This window comes from Python bivittatus, unplaced genomic scaffold (genome assembly GCF_059951505.1).
Source record: "Python bivittatus isolate LINGU-HERP-01145 unplaced genomic scaffold, Pbiv_v1 ctg000310_np1212, whole genome shotgun sequence".
Lineage (NCBI taxonomy): Eukaryota > Metazoa > Chordata > Lepidosauria > Squamata > Pythonidae > Python > Python bivittatus.
Window position 1 is genome coordinate 7,228,301 of NW_028277054.1, and position 22,771 is coordinate 7,251,071.

At 41.2% G+C, this 22,771-nt stretch overlaps 1 protein-coding gene across 1 annotated transcript; it reads right to left on the reverse strand.

The window, feature by feature from the left end:
- Positions 1-723: 723 nt before the first annotated feature.
- Positions 724-20,914, reverse strand: LOC103066968 (neural cell adhesion molecule 1-like). The gene is made up of 9 exons (XM_088139983.1): positions 20,759-20,914; positions 18,512-18,601; positions 15,946-16,161; positions 13,206-13,352; positions 11,558-11,692; positions 7,326-7,516; positions 4,555-4,648; positions 2,649-2,817; positions 724-1,819 (listed from the first exon to the last, which is right to left on the reverse strand). The coding sequence occupies exons 1-9, from the start codon at positions 20,820-20,822 to the stop codon at positions 1,759-1,761; spliced, it is 1,167 nt and encodes a 388-aa protein (XP_087996109.1). The 5' UTR covers positions 20,823-20,914; the 3' UTR covers positions 724-1,758.
- Positions 20,915-22,771: the final 1,857 nt, after the last annotated feature.

Below are 22,771 nucleotides of genomic sequence, written 5' to 3' on the forward strand. Positions count from 1 at the left end.
ACCCAGAATTGCTTTCCAACAAGACAGGCGGTGACAAATTTGGTATATAAATAAATAAATGTCCATGGACCCAAATAAGGTAGAGTCAATTCTTTCCTGATAAGCTTCACAAAGAGTCGAGGTTGTGAAACGATTCTTGGGACTTGCAAACTATTATCAAACTTTCATTCCAAACTTTGCTATCCTCTCAGTGCCTCTAACACAGCTTTTAAGAAAGAAAATGCTATTTAATTGGGACAAAAAGGCACAAGAAGCTTTTGAGGCTCTAAAGTCTGCTTTTGCCTCTGAACCGATCTTACGCCACCCGGATCCTATGAAACCCTTCATAGCAGAGACAGATGCATTTGATGTTGCAATTGGAGGTATGGAACTGAGGAACAGTCTTCGGAAGATGTGTCCCAACTGCACGCTCGTTTAGTTCAACATTTTCACCAATGCTATGCTCAAAAACCGTGCTTGATTGAAGGAGCGGAGGGGGCTCTGATGGGGGTGGGGATAGTGTCACAAGCCACAATGCAGAATCTGACTGACTCTGATGAAGTTGCTTCAGCTGAGCCTGTGGACTGTCAGCCTCAGGAATCATGAAGCCGTGATTTATCTGAGGCTGATCAAGGAAATTTGCCTGGATTTAATGGCTGATCAGATTAAGAGTGTTGTGAAAAGACAACCAATGAGTGAGGAGGATTCACTAAGAACACTTGTCCAAGATACCCCAGAACCATAGTGTCACCATTGGCTAGTTCAAGATATGGCAATTCTTTTTTTTTTAATTGATGCAAAGATATAATATCAATACATGGACAAAGAAGTTACAGAAGTTGTAATTTGGGTCATTATGGGCCATACCCTGACATGGACCTCAGTGATGAACAGCATTGCATTGTTCCCCTCTTTATGCAGGTTACAGAGTAATGGAGGCATATTAGCTTCCACATGATCCAGTATTCTTTCTTGTTCTTTCTTGCACAGAAGTCAACATAAAAAGGGTTCTCACCCCACAACCTTGTTGTGTGTCTGGACGCAATCTGTAGAGGCTCAGACCATTTGAGGGAAGTTGGTCAGGGTAAACTTATAGGGAATGCTTTTATGGTGAATATTTTCTATTACCAAATGCCCAAATTAGAGCTACTGCCTTCCTCATTCAATATCTGATGTTATCTTGGCAAAACTTTTCAATCTTAGTTTATTTTGAGAGGGACTCTGCTATCAACCCCTAACAAGCTGTATGTCAAGTGCATACTTGTGCATTTCCATGTATTTCACTAAGCACCAACTCATCCTATATTGCTGCATATTTGGAAATAACTACTATTTTATTTGCTCTGTTGATGAGATGGATTATTTCAACGACATTCATGGAAACTCCTTGGTAAAAACCCTGGTTTGGGAAAAGGCTGCATCAATAAAAGAGTTAGGGCCATGTGACCACAATCTTGGCTACACCAAGAAATACGTAGTAGGGTAACAATGTACCATAACTCCCTTAGGTGTTAAAGGTAAGCTTTTAAACAAATCAAAGATGAGAGCAAAAAAATTCCTGGAGATCATGATGTATTTGGTCATATCCAAAGAAGAAAGGATAACCCCAAATCATGGGCATGGGGTATCAGCCTATCATGGATGCAAGGGTGGAAGAATAGTGGGAGGTATATGTAAAGAGGGAAAACAGCTTTAGTCTCTTTTTTCCTCGCCCAGTTTATCCAAACATTGCTGCAGGAACTCAGCATTTCACCATCTGATCTCATTGCTATGGTCCAATCAGGCCTCTGAACCAGAGATGTTCACCACAGGGCTTTTTCCTGATTTTGAGAGCATTTTCCTGTGGAAAGAAGCAGAAAGTGAAGGTTTGTTTGACCTTCCTTCTTCATATCTATACAGCTCAGAGTTTGGTTTGTCTGTCTTTTTAACCTTTTTGTTTTTAAACTAGTTAGTGAAGTTGGTCCTAAAATGCAATCAGCCTCTCCACATTGAAGTTTGATGATGATGTCTTAGTTGAAACCTCAGAGATCCAACTAACATAACTGGCAAGTGATCCATAAACAAATCTTTCTTTTTTATTTCTTCTCAACTAGTCACTCAGGGTTTTGACCATGATTCAGGTATTCAGGAAGGGGCAATTAACCCCTTGCCCCACCCCTATTTTCTGAATCTAACCCCCATCCAAGAAGATTATTGTTAATTTACATTTCCCCACAGTCAGCAAGGAAATGTGTGTTATGAGCTTCTGAGCAAGTTATTTTTTAAAAAAGAAGGGGGAACAAAGCATTTGACCCCATGAACTCAAAACATTTAATTATTTGCACAGAGCTTCCCACACGTGCCTGCTGGGGAATTCCCAGGCACCGTGGCAATCAACAAAACTGTGCAAGGCATGAATGGTTTTAAAATAAAAATGGCCTTGTTTCACCTGAGCTAGCAAAAGAGCGTGGCCACTCCAAAGGAACCATCAAACTCAACTAGGACAACGGGGAACCATCTAAGGATCAACCAAACTGGTGGAATAGAATCAATCCAAGTGAGGGTTCCACAAGTGAGTTGTGAAAAAGTCACCCTAGAAGATGGATATGTTAAGATTCCCATCTCACTACCCCTCTTTTGGGTTTTAATTTTCTATGACACCCATCCTTGATTCCTGCATATCAACTCACCCATTGTTCCCAGTTCCTGGGGTAGAAGAATGTTTGCCTAGAATATTGTTTCTGCAGAACATCAAGAAGCCACACCGGCGCTTGTGATAGCAGAAGACATCTACCAGCAACAGGAACACTAGAATTGCCAACACAATTGCCAAAATACTGTCCCATCCTAAACTTCTGTCTGGAAGAAAAGAAGAATTTCTGCGTGACACCATCGATGGAAATATGGTTGAAACATGCAAATCTTCTTCGGAACTAGGGACAGTGAAGGCCCCACTAACACCTTCTGACCCGCACACTCAAACCACTGAAAAGAAATTCATTTACCAAATTATATTACATCTTACACATTTTAAGTGACAGAAGTAAAATAAAGTTAATGAGGAAATAACACTGTGTCTATGCTAATTGTCCAACAAACTTCCTGGTTCTGAATTTTGCTTCTTTCTCCCAGAATGAAACAGAGACCAGTTTATTTAATTGACTCAGAATATTTTTAAACTTTACATCTCTGCTCTGTACAGATTTAAAGGGCCTGTGTTTTTTTTTAAAAAAAAAAGTTATTGAGTTTATTAGATACATAGTTTGGGGCTTATTCAGATTCCCCCCAGGTAAAAAAGGTCACCTATAATTACTCAGCCAATTCACTAGCTGAGAAATTAGAAGAAAGGGTATTTTGATTCATATTCTCCAGGATGTGGCAGAATTCTCCACTTGTGGCTCACCTAACTGTCATCATCTATATTTCAAACATAGCACAAAAGGGGGGAAAAAAGTTGAAGAGGTAGAAAAAAAAACATGTAAGTTCAAATGGCAGCAGCAGCCATGCAAAAATGGTAGAAAGGATTTGGCAAATGCTCCACAAAATGACTTCTGTTTTTTAGGTGGGTCTTCAAACAAGAAATCCTCCAAAACTGCCACTAAGAAAGCTCTTGTGATAAATCTTGGACCACAAAGCTTACTGTGATTTGACGATGCCTTATATACTCCTGGATAAGCCCATCCACGGATAAGCCAACCCTTAAAATTTTCATATGCTTTATTTTTCACAATTGGCTTATCCACAGGTGGCACCTTTTTCATGGTATTTTGGTTAAAAAATTCAAAAGTTGGCTTATCTGCAGATGGGCTTATCTGCAAGTATGTGTGGGATATATGGGTATTTTTAAAAGTATTACCGTATATACTTGTGGATAAGCCCATTCATGGATAAGCCAACGGGTAGTAGCCCGAGCCATTTGAGGTAGTCCAGGCAAGAAACACCAACCATGAGTACTAGCACTACCTTTATTGTAAGGTTACAGTAACAGAATCTTGCAAGTCTAAAAGTACATCTCTCCCCCTCACCTCTACAGCCCAAGAAACTAGGGAGGGTCCCATCTGAATCTCTTGCCTTATCCATTATCCAGCTGTGGGCTGTGCTCCCTCTTATCTGACCATTGCTTAGTTTGCTGCTTGCTATTCCTCCTCCTCCTGTCTCTCAAGCACATTCTCACAGACTATTACACCTGAACACAATTTGGGGGTGCATTTTTGCACCTAAAATTCTCAGCTTATCCACAAGAATATACAGTAGTCATTCTGACTCAGTCCAGTGACACCTTTCACATCAGTCACCTTAAGCTCACAGAGAAAAGGCAGACTCTCAGTGCAACACAACTCAGTGCAATGCAATCCAACACAATGCAATTGACAAAATTGTATAACAATACAATTTAACCATGGCGATTTTCCCAAAGAATCTTGGGAACTGTAGTTTAGCCACAGGGCTGTTCAGAATTCTGTAGAAACACCATGATGTTCTCACAGAACCAGAGTTCCTGGTGAGGAAAGAAGGGAAGTTAAGTTTATTTTACATTTGTTGAATAGGTATCCTGAATCCTACCCAACTGTTCAAGAGTAAATGTTGATCATTCACCTTTTTCAAAAGGAACGTTCTTCTTGGTGATACCTAATTCATTAACAGCAGTTATAAGGAGTTCTGAAATGTCCTCTTGTGATGTTGGTGTCACCTAATCCCAAAATAAATTTTAAAAATTAATCTCCCTTCTTAATACCACACAATCTGCTATTAGAAGAAAGCTCTTCACCAAATTCAAAGAAGCCAGTTTAGGCCTTTGCATACCGCAAAGATAGGGAACCTTTTGGCCAGAAACCAAATCTTTCAACAACAAACTTCTTCATGGCCACAGACCAGAGCTAAATCTATCCATTGGCACCTGTCATGGTAGGTCTCACATCTGGTCCCCCCTCCTCCTGCAATGTCTTGCCTTCTCAGCACCTTAAGGTGCTGTTTACCAAGAGACATAGCTAGAAGAAGCCAGTGTCCCAAGAACCATAGCTTCAAATGGTGCCATATGTCTTGAAGTGAGGGAGAAATTGGTTCTCTGACAAGCACTGCTCCAAAGAAATACTCCACAGATGCTTCCAGAGCACTGCATGGTGCCAGGGGGTGGAAATGATGAGGCTTTGTGATGGAGATCTGTTGTCAAGCCCCTCAACGGCAGAGCACAATGAAAGAAGCAAGACTTTCCGGAATGAATTTTAATGCCAGGAACTAGGCCCTAAGAATTATGGGCTAGAGTACAGAATTGGAGGCACTGAGATTGAAACCCTCCAGCCGTCCAGTAACGGACCAAGAGTTCAGTTACTAAATAGGCCTGTAACAAAAGCTCCCATCTGGTGACTGTGTTATTCTTTCTTTCTCGCTCTCAGCACCCTCTCTTATAGGTGTGCTACTCGGTGTTCGCTGATTCTCTAGCTCTAGAGATGGGTCCTGATGACGTTTTCATTTTACACTTAGGCATCTATCTATCTATCTATCTATCTATCTATCTATCTATCTATCTATCTATCTATCAAATTTGTACAGCTGCCCATCTCACAAAAAGCGACTCTGGGCAGCGTACAATAATCCAACAAAATGACACATATATAAAACAATCGGTGCAAAAATATAAGCATCGCTATTAAAAGGTAAATAATATAAAAACAGAATTATAGAATGCGTAGAATGCATCCTTCTCGGTGGGCGTTAACAGACTGGCATTGCTTGCTTACGTCAGCCCTGGTGGCTAGGAGCTGCAGAGTGTGTTGATTAAGCAAATGCTGGAAAAACACAGCTTAATCATTGGCGTCTAGCCAACAGGATCAGACAGCCAACACAAAGCTGCTGCTGGTGGCCATAAGAGCTGATTATATAAAAAGCTTTCTTAATTCAGGAAACTGGCTTATAATTAACTAATGGGAGCATCATGCTGGCAAGACCACAAGTTTTCCAAATCCTGTTACAGCAAGAAAAGAATAATCATTTTGGAATGCATATTGGAAACAGATTAGGCTATGAAACTAGAGATGCTGACCAAAGAAAAAGACTGACTAGGAAGGAAGGAAGGAAGGAAGGAAGGAAGGAAGGAAGGAAGGAAGGAAGGAAGGAAGGAAGGAAGGAAGGAAGGAAGGAAGGAAGGAAGGAAGGAAACAAGATATCTCAGGGTGTATATATATACAGGGACATTAGGAGCAGAAAGGACGTTAGATGAAAAATTAGGGTTTTTACAAGATTCTTGCTGCCAAATCTATCTTCAGTATGATATAAATAAGCTCACAGGAAAAAAAGAAGAAAGGAAGTCCATTCCAGGATATTTCAGGAGTAACCATTTTCTATCATATCCTCTGGAATCCTGCTAATCTTCTGAAGATTAGAAGAATATCTGCACTGTATTTGTGAGTAAATTTTGTAGAGCGAGAAACTTTCTTGAAAACAGAGGGCAGAGGGCCTGTTCAGAATTCCTCTAGCCATGTCCCCTTTCCTGCCATACTCCATTCCAAATGCTCTCTCCTCCATTTCCTAATTTTCTCCTTGAAGATCCAATCATGCTCGATTTTCTTTTCTTTTTTCTTTTCTTTTCAAGAGGAGAGCAAGGACACTGTCAGGCTTTTATTGTCTAATTTACCTGTTCTGGAAACCTTGGAATTCCTTGATGCTTGGTAATGCCCTTGTCTTGCACATGGATGATGTCATTTGGTTGAAGATTTTTGAAAGGGCATTCATTCCCAGCATTAACTGCAACAAGGCATTCTTAGCCAAGGTCCTGACTTGCAATCATATTGGCTCGGGGAGTAGATTCCTCAGTGGGAATCAGGGTGAAGAAAGTACCATGAAGAAAGTTTCAAAAACAATGTTGTAGGGGACAAAGAACTCAGCTCCTTGATGGGGACGACTGAAAGCAAGCTGGATAAACTGGAAATCCATTACTAGGGATTCAGATTTCTCTACACATTAAAAAGGTGATTCCTGAGACTGGAAACAGTCTAGAGCAGTGTTTCTCAAGATTGGCAGCTTTCAGATGAGGGGAATTCTGGGAGTTGGAGTCCACTCATCTGAAAGTTGCCAAAGTTGAGAAACCTTGGTCTAGAGAGCAGGAAACAGCCCATAATCAGGATACATGCCAAGAAAGTAGTACAAATTTATATCAGAACTTGGGAAGTGTTGAAATAAGGAATCTTGAAAAAGTCATTGTGGGAAGGGTGAGGAATAATGGCTGGATCAAAGAAACAACCTAAGAAGGACTGTTAACCAAGGTTTTTCATTTCTTCCCCTATTCCAAGAATTTAGAATGGTGATATGAATGTGACTCAAAGCTGAATGTGATTCAAGCCTTAGCAAGTTCACCAAATGTCATGTCTCACCTCAAAGAAGAGCAGATATCTGTTTTGGTCCTGCGGTACCATTTTTATGGCATCACCTTCAAAAATCTTCTCCTTCCACGCAATAGAGACGGAAGGCGAGGGGTTAGCCAGGATGGTGAAGTTGACTTGGGTGGGATTCCCAATCTGGGTGGCCAAAGGTTCATTTGTAAGGAGCTCTATCTTAGGAGCAACTGAAAGTGGGTATAGAAATATACAGTGATATAAAACATGCATTTTATATTTGGGTTCACACATTGCCGTAAGCCACAAACTATGGTTTACAAGTCATATTGGCTAAGTTTTCACATCATGCTAAAACAAATCCAAGCAAAAGAAATAATATTTTGACATGGCATACTGACTACCTACCCTTTGTATTCTTTGCATTTGCTCCTTCGAAAGCCTTTTTGCTTGGACTGGAATGCATGAAATTATTCTAAAGGAGCAAGGCCATTAGATATATATTAGCATTCTAAAATAACATTACTGTGTTTCAGGGAATCCTGAAATTCCTCAACAACGGCTTGCCAGGAAACCATACCTGATTTCTCTGGCAAAAAAAGCCTTTTTTAGAGGGAACAATGACCCTCGATTGCATACAAGGCTCTATCAAAAGTATGCTTGAGTATTTGAAATGATCCTATCAATATTTGTCACTGAAAAGAGTTCATAAAAAGTCATCCCAGATGCTATTTAATCATGCTGGCTGGGGAATTCTGGCTGGGGAATTCTGGCTGGGGAATTCTCGGAGTTGGCTGGCTGGGAAATTCTGGCTGGGGAATTCTGGGAGTTGAAATCCACATACTTTTAAAGCTGCCAAGGCTGAGAAACACTGACTTATAGAGCGTGGTTTCTAAAGTTTACACCAATTAGTACTACAAATCTGTTGGAGTACAAAGAATGGAGTAGTCAGAAATCAAAGATTTATCTTTATTATTTCTGGACCAGGGGGGCCTTTTTTTCGTTTTTAACCTTGATAAATAATAATATAGTGGAGATTTTGACATTAAGCTCAAAAATTTATTCTTCTTTTTTATATTAGGAAAACAATTCACCGTACTCAGCTTGGAATCTTTTCCTGATGTTACCCTGAGCATTAATTGTATAATTGCAATAATTATCTGTCCATTTATAGATACTAGCTTTTTAAAACATATATATCTGTTCTCAATTTTTAAAAAAGAGGGGAATTCAGAGGGAAGATGTCAACTTTTCACCCTCTGGGGTTTTCGGAATCTGCGGGGAATAAAGGTCATCCCTGGGTTAAGAACATCCGGGTTACCGATGACCCATAGTTAAGAACGGAGCCTACAGTAGCAAAATTCAAGCTAAATACACAATGATTCAAGTTGAATACACAATAGTTCGAGTTTGTTACACAATACTATTTATACAGTATTATCCAATAATACTGTTTTGGTTTACATACAAACTCAATCTTAAGGACAGACCTTGGGAACAGAACTTGCTCTCAAACTGGGAACTACCCGTATTCATATTAGTAAGCAATCTTCAAAGAGCTGGGCCTGTGAGAATGGGGAAGTCTGGGTGATACCAGCAAGTTCCCCAAAAGGAAGTCCTATCAAAGTGAGAATGACATGTGGCAGAAATGGAAAGATTCCACACTACCCACTATGGAGGAAGGGTTGGTGAAACTGACAGATCTTCCTGAGATGGATAAACTGACTCCTTCGATTAGAGAAAAGACAATCTACATTTATTGGTGACTGGAAACCTCTTACGGACTTTTTGAGTAAAAATGAAAAAAAATGAACGTGATTTATAGTTTTGATGATTAGACAGGATTATAGAAAGAAGAGTAAGATGATGTAACTTTAGAGAGAGAGGTTAAAATATAAATATCCTTATAACTGCGGTGAAGAATATCGGAAGCCACTTCTTTGCGTCTTTTTCTTTTCTTTTCTTTCCTTTCTATTTTTTCTTTAACTTCTTTTCTTTTCTTGCACTTTTTGCTTTCTCTTTGCTTGCTTGCTTTTTCTCTTTTCTTCTTTGTATTAATTCGCGTTAGTTCTTATCTTCTTTTTAAAAAGTTTTAACAATAAATATAAATATAAATATAAATATAAATAAAGAATGGCAGTTGGCCATCTGAGCCAACTCGGAGTGCACGTTGCAGGCAGGATTACACAGGAATCCAAATGCCTTCTAAGCACACTTATTAATACAGAACTTGCAGCCTGTATCTAGCAGAAAGTTACCCTGATGTGCTTGTCTTCTACAGCAGGATTCCTCAACCTTCGCAACTTTAAGACGGGTGAACTTCAATTCCCAGAATTCCCCAGCCAGCAAGGCTGGCTGTGGAATTCTGGGAGTTGAGGTCCACCCGTCTTAAAGTTGCCACAGTTGAGGAACCCTGTTCTACAGTACATGAAAAGATATTGCTTTAAGATGTCAATGGTCCACTGCATTTATATACGTATATTCCATTCCTATAGAAAAAAAAGCCTCACAGGTTGTATAAAGGGCCTGAGTTACAGTGGAACCTCGGTTTACGAACTTAATTCGTTCCGTGACTCTGGTCGCACCCCGAATTGGTCGCAACCCGAAGGAAATTTCCCCATAAGGTTCAATGTAATTACCGTTAATCCGTTCTGGCGTGGAGGACAGGGAGGCGGCTATTGCTTGGAGGGAGAGTCCCCCTCCCTACGACCACATGTCAGGGGCGGAAAATGGCTGCGGACCACGTGTCAGGGGCGGGAAAATGGCCGCAGACCACGTGTCAGGGGCGGGAAAATGGCCGCAGACCACGTGTCAGGGGCAGGAAAATGGCCGCGGACCACGTGTCAGGGGCGGGAAAATGGCCGCGGACCACGTGTCAGGGGTGGGAAAATGGCCGCGGACCATGTGTCAGGGGCGGAAAAATGGCCGCAGACCGTGTCATGGGAGGGAAAATGGCCGCGTATCCTGTTCGTACCCCGAGGCGGAGTTCGCAAACCGAGTTAAGTTTTTGCGGCCGGAGCTGGTCGTAACCCGAAAAGTTCATTAACAGAGGCGTTCGTAACCCGAGGTACCACTGTACTTCTATTCCCTGCCATAATTTTATTTATTTGTTTGTTTGTTTATATGTCATATTTATATAGCTGCCCATCTCACAGGTTCATTACTCTGGGAGGCCTACAATAAAAAAGAAATCATAAAAAAACATAAAAAATTGAGCAATTAAATCACCAATTAAAATGACCAATAATGGAGTAGCAGAGAGAGTTATTGTCATGGGCAAAAAAGCGATCTCACTGATTCACTAATTTATAGCCAACTTCTTTCAAGAGGTGTGCAAATAATTCCCAGTTGCTCCAAGCACAGCCATTATATTTATTTATTTAAAATAAAGGTGTCTTTTCAAAAAAGCTAATATCAATAAATGGGCAGAGAATTATTAAAGTTATGTGATTAATGCTCAATATGACATTAATAAAAGATAAACCATGCCAAGCAAAGTGCATTGAGTTGTTTTTATAATATAAAAAGAAGTATGATATTTTTTTTAGCTTAACACCCAAATCTACACTGTATTGCAAGCTCGGTTTTCACTTGATTTTACTAATTCCAGTAAAATGGAGCCTGCACAAAAATACAAATTCTTTTTTTGGGACCTCTGTTCTGCATAACTGTCAGTTCCTAGCATGCTTACTTTTGCAAGCGTTCTCCTCCAGAATACATTATCATACAGACTTAGCACATATTCTGAACTGGGGACCATGTTCAAAATTTTTAGAAGTGCAGATTTTGGCATTCAGGTGTGTTCTGGTTCATCGCAAGGTTTGAAAAGTGAACATTTGGTAATTCTGTTTGCATATAAAGTCAGCTGGAAGAAAGGTTTCTCGGTCAAATTAATAGGTGTGTCTATTCAAAGCTTCCCAAACTTCGCCCTAAATTTAATCCGTGCCCCCTTCTCAAAATCAGATTTATAGTATGCCAGCCAATTTGGTGCAGTGGTTAAGGCATCGGGCTAGAAACCAGGAGACTGTGAGTTCTAATCCTACCTTAGGTACAAAGCCAGCTGGGTGACCTTGGGCCAGAACCTCTCTCTCAGCCCTAAGAAGGAGGCAATGGCAAACCACTCCCAAAAAGCCTTGCCAAGAAAACTGCAGGGACTTGTCCAGGCAGTCGCCAGGAGTCAAGACAGGCACCAAAAAAACAAAAACACCTAATAGAAAGGTCAATGCCCCCTACCTTGGCACAGTGCCATGAGACAAAAAAAGGGATCTTACATTTAATGTTGAGTGTGAAGTTTGCAAAAGCTACTTCATCCCGTTCTTTAATGGCTGCCACGCAAATGTAAACACCAGCATCTGATAACCGGGCGTTCTGTATCAGCAGTGTCCCATTTTCAAAATAGATTTGCCCTGTAAACCCAAAAGAAATTGCTGTGATAATTAAACCTGTCTCTAGCATGGCTTGCAGTCTTGGGGCTAAATGCAGCCCATCAAACTGTATGTAACTACAACTAATTAGAAACAATAACAAGTTTCTTCCATTTTGAGGCCCAAAATACACAAAAACTATATAACGTATGTGCTTTCTGGACTCATTTCAGATAGGTTTCAGGCTTAGGCATGGGGTGGGATTGGTCATGCTTGTGGATGACCTATGGCAGAACTTGGATTGGGGGTGAGCAACCCTACTTCCTTGCTCCTGAAGTCACTGATCTTCTGGATTATCTGTGAGGTTCAGAAGTAGGGGACGCCATTTTTGCAGTGATTCACCCCCGACTCAGTGACTTCAGTCAGCATGTGTAAGGAAGCAGAAGTAGGGCCCTCAGTGTAGAGAAGCACAGAGATGGCCTTGAAGATGGTATTCAGTGACTGTTATGTAAACATCGATTTAGCCTGGATAGACAGGAGAGGGTGAAGAAAAAACTCAAGATTGCCCGGCTTTGATTCTCTTTCATATAAGACAGGAAAGGGAGCATATCAGACTTTCAAAATGCTGTTATTACACTCTGTAACAATAGAGTTCATGGGTGTCTGTTTCCGGACCTGGTCTACCTGAAAGGGCTGACTCTCAGACCATCCAATATGGAGTGCCCCAGGGCTCAATCCTTTCCCTATTTCATTTAGCATTTACATGGAGATGTTGGGGGAGATCATCTGATGGCACAGGGATTGGTGGCATCAATAGATTGGTGATGCCAAACTATATATCTCCAGCGTGGGCCAAATGTGTAATGTGGTAGTATTCTTGTCTCCATCTGCATCTGGATGGGGAGAAGTGGAGTACAAATAATGAAATAAATAAAAATTGGCTAAAAGTTTTTAGAAGGAAGAAGAAGAGGAAGAGCCAAATTCCATCCTCTCAAATATGGGGAAATGTAGAAAATCTTGGTTTCACGTATATAACATGGCCCTGGACACTTTGCATCTTTATCCCTGTCAGAATCCTCGCAAACTTTTATTAAGAAATATTATTCAAGCTATTGCCTGCTTGCTTTTCACGTGCTTTGTACTTGCTACGGTTCTGCCATGGGGGAAGGGAAATGGATGGAAGGCGGTCAGAGGCAGATGGGCTCTTATCACAAGGCCTGGAATGCTCAAGGCCATACCAACGGGAGAATATGAGGAGGCTAAGAAGGCAGGGGGGTGAAGGAGAGAAAAAGGGTAAAAACAACTTTTGGCATGCACAGGCTCAGTCTTAGCAATGCTTTGGAACTGTACACTTGTTCTCAATAAATGAACTTTCTTTTGAATCATTACTGGTTGCAAGGAAAGTTACTGGAGTTGGGAGTAGTAAGTGGCAGATTGTTACAATCCCATTCGGTGTGGTCTTTACCATTCCAAAAAATATTATTTGTAGTCCCCCACCACAAAAAAGTTGCCCCCTTTGGTCTATATAGATCTCCAGAGGTAATCTCATACTCACTCTCCCCAGTATTTCTGATGTCCTGGTTTCCAAAGATCCATCTAATAGTTGGTGGTGGGATCCCTTTGGCCAGGCAGCTGAATTCTACATTTTGGCCCTCATGAACTTCCTTCACAAGATCCATTGTGTTCTCAAACGTAGGCTTCTCTACAGATCAAAACCAGAGATTAAAAAACAAAAAGCAGTGAAAGAATTACTAGGGGTGATCTACCTCAATAGGGTGCTTCATCTTAAGGAAGTCCATCCTACTGCAATGCAGCAGAGGACCTAGAAGCAGCATATTAATTCCCCTCAATACTGCAAATCACCAAAGATGCCTGATAAAGAGTTGAGGTGAGGTCTATCTGTCCCCACTGACTGAGTCAAGTAGTCTATGAGAAACAAAATATCTTCAAAGTCGCACTTTAGTTGGATCTTGGAAGAAGCAAAGTGATCCTTTTGAGATCTGCACAGCCCTACCAATTGTGCTCACCACTGCACCATGACTTTAAAGCGGGAAATTCATTTATGGGGCAGCAGCAGGAACATTACCTTTTGTAATGTGACCCAAACAAAAACTACTTCTGGGCAATTAGAAGTGTGATGCAATTTGGCTAAAATTGAGGGGAACATACAAAGCTGATTCAGCCTTATTCAGTTTTACCTGTACTCAGAGAAGCATTCCTTTTAATTTCCACACCATTCTGATTTTTAAAAAAATGCAAGAAAAAGTGGATTAATTTCCAGGTACAACTTTCTCCAACAAATATGTTTGGGGACACATAACCTGCTTTCTCTAATAGTCTACATATGTGTGCCTATAACATTCCCTAAAAGATGCATTTTTAACACAGCTTTGGAGACAAGACTGCTTTCTTTCTTTTTCTTTCTTTCTTTCTTTCTTTCTTTCTTTCTTTCTTTCTTTCTTTCTTTCTTTCTTTCTTTCTTTCTTTCTTGCCTTCCAGTCAGTCTCGACCTCTGGCACCTGGACAGGTCCCTGCAGTGTTCTTGGCAAAATTTTCAGAAGGGGTTTACCACTGCCTTTTTTCTGGACCTGGGAGAGAGTGACTGGCCCAAAGTCAACCAGCTGGCTTCATGCCTAAAGCAAGACCAGAACTCATGGTCTCCTGGTTTCTAGTCCAGTGCCTTTAAGCACTACCCCACATTGGCTCTCACACCACAAATCAATCCAATTATAAGGATCACATAAAATATTCTATAGCATCAAACAGCTGATCCACTCAGTGCAGTATAGTCTATTGACTGTGACTGGGAGTGACTACGCAAGTGGCTATTTACATTTTTCAATTCTTTGATCAAAAACGTAATATGTCTTCACCATATGCTCCAGTAGATTTAACTCAATTCTTCCCCAATCTGAGACCTTCTAGGTGTGTTGAGTTTGAAATTTCTCATGGGTCGTGAGCTCGCTGGGCTAAAAGTTCAGGAAATGACAGTCCAAGTAATCATTTTGCCTCCCTGTGGAATTCTGGAAGCAGTCATTTGCAGGAACAGCAGAAGACTAGTACTACAGAATTTCACCAAACTGCAGTTCCCAAGATGAAACAATGATCATTAAACCACTATGAACCCAGAGCCTATTTTGAGAAAGAGTGTTCCTTTATGTTCTGTGACACCTAGACTTCAATAAATGTTCAAAGACTGAGTGAGTCTCTTTTCTGAACAGTGAGGATGAAAGCATGGAAGGAAACAAGAAACTATAAACTTCCTTGCATAGATAAGAAACCATTAAATAGGCTTTCTTTCTTACTAGGAAACTCATGTAATTACCTAGGTAATTCTGTAAAAAGCTAAATGTAGAATTTTCAGACATCTAGGAAACTGCCTTATAGTAGATACAATATTACTCCATGTACAACCATATTACATACCACCAAAATGGGCGAGTTGTAAGTGGTATTCACCAAGGGGTTCAAAAAAGTCAAGATGGTGACTTCAGTCATGTGATTACAGCAGCCATCTTGATGTTTTCAACCCTGCCCCCCCCACCCCCCATGGATGCCGTGGTGTTCACACAACACCTGAACCAGATCAATTTATTTCATTTCATTTCATTACTGTTACAAGACCAGTAATACCAAAGATGTACACATTCAATCCTTTGTTTGCTGCTTGATATACTGTCCGACTCCGACAATTCTTAAAAGCAGAGAAATGAAGTAAAAGGAACAAACATTAGAACTGAACTCAAAACGAAGAAGAATGTGCTTGGACAGCTCCCTGACTACATTTAGCACTGAGCAATCCGTAACCTTTGAAAGTAACAAATTTTTCTATAGGCTAACATAGAAAATACATCAAAGTTGACAGCCAATGCCTGGAGTTTAGCTAGGAAGAGGACACCACACCACAATTGCTGCAGGAACAGCAATATAGAAAGAGGTGGGCTAAAAATTCTCCTGGATCGAACCTGCAAGGGCTGGTGTGGTCTTTCCTTGGTATGCTCTGGAAATGCCTCAAAATAAATATGCTCTTAATAATTTCTGGGGCTCCAGAGAAGTTAAGACACAGGGTGTCCATAGGTCAGGCAGATTTTTAAAGCACAAATAATGAACGATGCTACATCCTGAATCTGTTCTTTTATTGTCTTTTTAGCTTTGCTCTGTCCAGTTTTTTGTCCACTGTCCCATTTTGGGCCTCACCTACATGTAAATGCTAATCATTTTGGGTTTCATTCTGCAGAGGGACTCTGCATTCCACTGAGACCTCTTCCTTGATGCTCAAATAAATATTTACTTACGGATCACGTGGATTACAATTTGATCAGTAGCAGTTTTTCCAGAGTCAAATGCTCCATGGCACTTGAAGATCCCACCCTGGTCTGGGCGAGAGAGGGTCATCACCAGCCCCTTGGACAATTCATCAATCGGCTTCACCCAGTAAGGTTTTGAATTCTCCTCAATTTCATTCTGTTCTGGATTAATCCAAGTCAAAGTGGCTTCTCCTCCTCCTCTCACTGCCGAGTGGGAAAGTTTAAAAAGACACAGTTAATGTGGCATGGTAGGTTGAGTTCATATGGCTTCGTTTCACTTCAAGAAGGTACTTGGCCTTCCCTCAAAGCTTTGGCCTGCAGGTCCAACAGCTGGAAGGGAAGAACCTCCAGCACATGTGGCACATGCAATGAAGCTTGTCCCAGTGCTTCCAAAAGCTACCTAGAAGATGCTTCTGCACATGGGCAGTGCATACAGCTAGTGAAGTCTTCAGAATAAAGGCAAAGAGATGGAATTCTTCCCCCTGAGAAGAAATTGCTCTCCAAAGCAGTTTCAAGAATTACTCCATTGGGATGATAAAAGGGAAAAGGGGGCATGAGGTCATAGCAGAGAGAAGGAGCCAGATGGATCCATTTGGGACTACGCAAAGCAGGACCCCTTTGCATCACAGAACTGCCTTGCCTGGAACACTTGCTTCAAGGTGGGGCTTCATGAGGAACAAGTGAGGCATTCTATTCCAACAGCTCAGACTGAAAGCTTCAAGGGGGACCATTACTTGGCTTTAAGGAAATGCCTTAAAAATGAGCAAAAAGATGATTCCACATGTCCACATGCCAGGAAGCAGGATAGTTTTTTGCTTTCTGGAGCTGCATCAAAGGGACACTTAGCTGAATCTCATTTGAAGCCAAGCATCCATGCAGGGCCACACACAGCCTTAATATTTATCAGATTAACCATTCAGTAAACTAAAAGTTCCCTTAAGTCAAACACAATTTCTATGAATTCATTGATGGATCCAAGTAGTTTTATTAGGACAATACAGAAGTTGTTTTCCCTTGCTTTCATTCAGGAAGATTTTTGATTTCCCAGTCTAGCCTACAGACCTAGGATTCTCTGGTGATCTCTCATCCAAGTACTAACAGGTCCAGCCCTGCTTAGCTTGTTTGAAATCACCCAAATTCACCTAGATGCATAAAGACCTCATGGAAACATCCATGTAGCTTAACAGGCAACATGGACTTAGTTTGCCATTGCCTTTTTCAGGATTTTTTTAAACTTCTCAGTCTACCTTACAACTCCTGGATCCCCATCCAAGAACTAACCAGGCCTGGTGCTATTTAGCTATTTGCCAACTCATTTTGGCAAAACTTTGTTATAAGGATGGGTGTTAAACCTATTGTTGAAAACATTATCTCTCTCAGAAAAAAAACAGTGTTTCTCAACCTCAGCAACTTTAAGATGTGTTGACTTCAATTCTCAGAATTCTCCAGCCAGTATGGCTGAGGTTGAAAAACACTGAACGAGAGTAATCCTAATGCAGTTCACCAACATGGTTGGAGACTCAGAGACTCAGATCCAGATTTTGTTGACCTGAGCTCTTACCGCCTTCAGTCCAGCTGACGATTCTGAGAGTTTTGTTTTGTTTTAATCTCGTTTATTTTCTATTTTATTTTTATTTATTTATTTATTTATTTATTTATTTATTGGATTTCTTCCCCCCCCCCCCCGCCCATCTCCCCCACAATAGGGAGTTCTTTGCAGATTGGTGAGGAAGTAACTTACTTTGTTGGTAAATTCCTATCTGAAAACAAACTGAATAAAATTCTCATTTGTCTCTTTTACTAAACCACTTGAACAATGTTGTCCACAATCAATGATTAGATAGACATGTAGGTGAATGGACACTTCTGGGAAAGTCTAGACATACATAAAAACAGGAGCCACTATCACGGGTATAATCTTCATCTAACAATCAAGCCCAAAACCAACCCCACCAGTTTGAAACTCTGCAGAGGACCAAGTAACTGGAAACTCCTTGGGATCTACGACATCCTAAAGCACCTTTCTCCACCTTTCCATAGCAATTTTAGACTTCAAAATAAGCTATTTGTTCAAATCTGGGCTAGACAAATACTGGCTTGCTGGTTCTGTAGAACATCAACCTTCATCAGCTCTAGCCAATCTGGCCAATATCAAAAATGAGAGAGCTGGAGACCAGCAACACCTGAAAGTCCACAGATTTGTATTGATAAATTTCCACCCAAATAATATTTTAAGCCTATAAGATGGGGGAGCGGGGGGTGGAGAGAGAGAAAGGCAGTCTACCAGAAACATGGGAAAAGATCAGAACCTGCCTTGGACTGAGTGATCATTGATCTAACTAAGGACACTATGATTCAGTTTTATTCAAAGTTCCTTCATCTCTTTACCTGACTACAGATGTCATAGGAAGAACATTTTGCCTGCAGTACATAAGCGCTGCACCCCCCTCCCCCCACAGTCCATCTCCCCACCAATCCATCTAGCAAGGGCACAGTACTACCCTGATGACACCTTTATGCATCTCTGTACAGACCCTCTTTTTTCTGCACTTACCTTTGCACAAAAAATATGTCTCTTTGTTCAATTCCACATTCCCATTTATAGGAATAATTTCTAGAGATTCCTTGGCACCTTGTACAGACCCTTGGGAAAGAAAAAATATGCCTCAGTGAAAAACTTCTATCAAAATGTTGGTTTCGGGTTTTTTTCTGACAGTAATAAGTAAGGCCACCCCAGTAACCCAGGCAATATTTTATTATAAGGGTACCTGAAAGTTTGCAACAAAAGAGCACACTTGGCAGTGAAGCAACTCTCCAAAAAGCAGGTGGGATCAGCACAGAGAAGTGGGTAAGAGCCAGGACCCAACTGAAATTTGATTTAAATGAAACACTGTTCATATGATTATTAAATGCAATGTGGAATAATTTTGCACCATCCCTTTAAAAGTACAGTTCAGCACCGCTTCCGCAGGACTACACCAAGCTTTCAGAGATCCAGATGCTCTCAAGGCATGATGTTTTGCAGCCAGTTGTAAGCTATTATTTGCAACCTGTTCTAAGCAAACATTTGCAACCAGTTGCCAGCAATTACTTGTGGTAGCAATAACATTTACAACATCTATGAAGTCAAGAAGCATTATGCCTTTAGTAATCTGTGTCCTATTTGATGTGAGTGCAAATCTCCAGGTGCTTGAAGAAGGCGTCTAGGATTTAGGAAATAGCTTTTAGCTGATGAATGGCATGAGTTTTATGCCACTTCTAAATTCAGGGCTTCTAGGTTACCAATCAAAAAGATAGTTGTTCTAGCCTTCCCTTTTGTCATTTTCCCTAGTCAGAATGCAATCAATCAAACAAAAAGTGGGAAAAGTCAGAGTGGTTTAAAATAAAAGATAATAATTGTATCTGAACCTCTTGTAATGTCATATAAATGATAGGGCTGCAGAAATCCAGAACCCGCCGCCACCGTCACCACCATCATCATCAGTTTTGGGCATTGACCCACAAAACTTGCATTCAGTACTAAAATTAGCCATCCCATTGTGTCATCAGTCTAACCTAATACATACTATAGGAATAACTAAAAGTTAAGATTTTAGCACAAATATAAAAACATGAAATCAGTGCCATTAATTGATTACAATATCAACCCAGATGGCCATTGGATTTTTGGTGCCTACATATTATAGCCCTACCTTAAATCTCTTTCTTGTGAATTAGCCTTTTTTTTTTTTTCATATGAGAAAAACAAATGAAAACATCTTTCTCTGTGCATGGAAGAAACAGGCATCCCTGTGGCTTGGAATGTACCTAGTGTGACCAGATGTGAATGTCTTTCTAACTTTACACAACATTTGCTGATTCACATGCATCTTTTTTTTTTAAGTCAAAAATATTTTGGAGTCAGTCAAAACATATTTTATCAGGTACTGCACAATGGTCTACATGCCAACACAAAAATAGCTTTGGTGAATGTCTATAGGATTATAGGCTTAATGTGGAAACTTCTCCTACAGAAATTGCATTCCACAGTAATGAAAATGTTTGAACAGGTGTGCTATAGGGGAGGGAGGAGCAGAAAAGGGGAGCAGAATCTCTAGCAGATCTGATCAGCAATGGGAAATAGCAGGATTTTTTTTTCCAAATCTAGGTATTGCACCTTTAAAGGTCATACACCCTGTATTAACCATGGCTTCCCTCTAAACAACTGGAAACTCTCCTGATTGTAGCAGATTCTGATGTTCATGACCGCAATGGCCAACATCTGTGTTCTCCAAAGTTACTTTTTCTCCAGAAGTATCTGATTTTCCCATGGTGTCCTAGCTACCATGGCTGACTCCAGAGAAGACCCAAAGTACCAACCCACTCAAAAACCTCCAGGCAAACTCTTAAGGGTAGAAATCCAAAGAGACAGTCAGCATATGGAATTTGGAGCAACAGAAAAAAGGTACTGATGGTTGATTATGTCGCAGGCATGTTCCACACTGCAACGTTTTTCCTGCAGAACCTTCTTGTGTCTTTAAATCAGTCTTCTTTGCCCTTGATGGGCCCTCCAGTGGGGTTGTACTATAGCTCCCATCACCTTCCCTGGCAACATGGAGTTTGTTGGTTGAGGAACATAGGAGTTGTAGTTCAAACACATCTGCCAGGAACCTGGTCTGAACAGACTGCCTTGAGTTAATCAGTTGGGAATGAAGTAGATTCAGACCATTTTCTTCCAGCAATGGAGTGCTGTATTCTTGACATACCCCCACCAAAATCCCTCCCTGCCCTCCCTCAACACTCCTGGTCTCATCCATCTTACCTGCTGCAAAAATGAAAATGAGAAAATGTTTTGCTCCCATCTTAGGGGGGTAAAGTTTCAGCATTGGGCTTCTTCTCTCTTGGTGCCAGCAATCTGGAATGATTCCTGGACCCTGGGAAATTTATAACGAGACCCTCCTCCCTCCCACCTCCCTTTCTTTCTCCCCTCCTCCCTGCCCTGTATCTCTGTGACTGCAGGAGAGGAAAAAGAAAGAGGAAATTAAGCTGGGAGGGGGAAAAGACAAAGGAAAGGAAAGTCTATACATCTATGTGTGTGTGCGTGTGTGTCCATGTGTGTGCTTGTGTCGTGAATTTGTGCACATGGTATACTCATTACTCATGCATCGATGTGTAAGTAGATTTCTAATCCGCATTTGCACTGATTTCTGACCATCTTTTGGGGCAATTGCATTCTAGAGCTCAACAGACCAGCTTTTCTCTGTGATTTATATTCATATTTCCATTAATAAAGACACTGTACACATTTATTTGTTTGTTCAATTTATCCATCTCACATATATGACTCTGGGTAGCTTACGAAGTTTAAAAAAAAAGAACAAAAACAACCAAAATCATAATAAAAGACCATTAAAACGTTAAAACAATAAAAACCATTAAAACCATTAAAAAAACCATAATCTGCTCCTGCTGTGTAATCAATCTCACTAACAGTACGGCTACTTTGCAGGATCCCTACCACCACTACCAGATCCCCAGGCCAGATGGCAAAGCCATGTCTTCAGGCCCTTCCAGAAGGCCAACAAGGTTGGAGCCAGTCTGACCCCAGGGAGGAGGATGTTCCATATGGCGGGCACCATGGCAGAAAAGGCTCTCTTCCTGGGCCCTACCAGATGACACTCCCTGATTGATGGGACCTAGAACATGCTCCTCCTGCTAGATCTGACAGGACAGGTAGATGTGACTGGGGAGACATGATCCCTCAAATAACCTGGTCCTGTGCCATGTAGGGATTTATAGGTCACTACCAGCACCTTGAATTGAACCCAGAAGCAAACTGGCAACCAATGCAGCCCACATAGCAGAGATGTAATGTAGGTACAGACGTAACTCCCTGTGCCATCGCATTTTGACCAGCTGAAGTTTCCAGATGCTCTTCAAAGGCAGCCCCATTACAGTAATCCATGTGTAATGGTATGTGGGAATGACCTTGGGAGATGGGAGGAAGAGATGCTGCCTAGGGAATGATCAGATTAAGAGGTGGCATAGCCTGCAGCTGCATAACAGGAAGAGAAAGAAATTCAGAAAGGATCCTCCCTAACTTATCAGGCTGTAAAAGAGATGGCGGGAGATTTGTACTTTCAGACTTACAAGATTAATGTAGCCTTACAATAAAGCAGAATTAGCTCATCTAGTCGTGTTTCCTGTCAGGTCTACCTGGGAAGGCTGACACTATGTGAGAGGTAACCAGGGAGTGAGTGAGTGACTGAGTGTAGGCCCTCCCAATTCAGGAATGGGTGCAAATGGTGCACAACCCAAAGTTGCACAAAGGCCCTCCTAGCTACAACTGTCACCTGGTCATCGAGCAGGAGTTGTGAGTCCAGAAGGACCTCCAGATTATGCACCGGATCTGTCTGGGGTAGTGCCATCCCATTCAGAACCAAATATGATAATTTCCCAGCCCCAAAACCTGAAGCCACTCAGTCTTGCCAGGATTGAGCTGAAGCCTGTTGTTCTCCATCCAAACTGCCACAGCCTCAAGGCACTGAGACAGGACATCAGCAATATCACTTACTTCACCAGGGGTGGAGATATACAGCTGGGTATCATCAGCATAGTCCATGGTTACAGATGACCTCATCTAGCAGCTTAATGTAGATGTTAAACAGGAACGGAAAAAGTGCTGAACCTTGCAGCTCCCCACAAAACAGGGGCAAAAGGCAGGGCCTCTTGCTCCTGATCAACACTGACTGGAACCAGCCACAGGGGAAGGAAGAGAACCGGCACAATACAGTCTCGCCCACCCCCAACCCCTGCAACTGGTCCAAAAAGATAC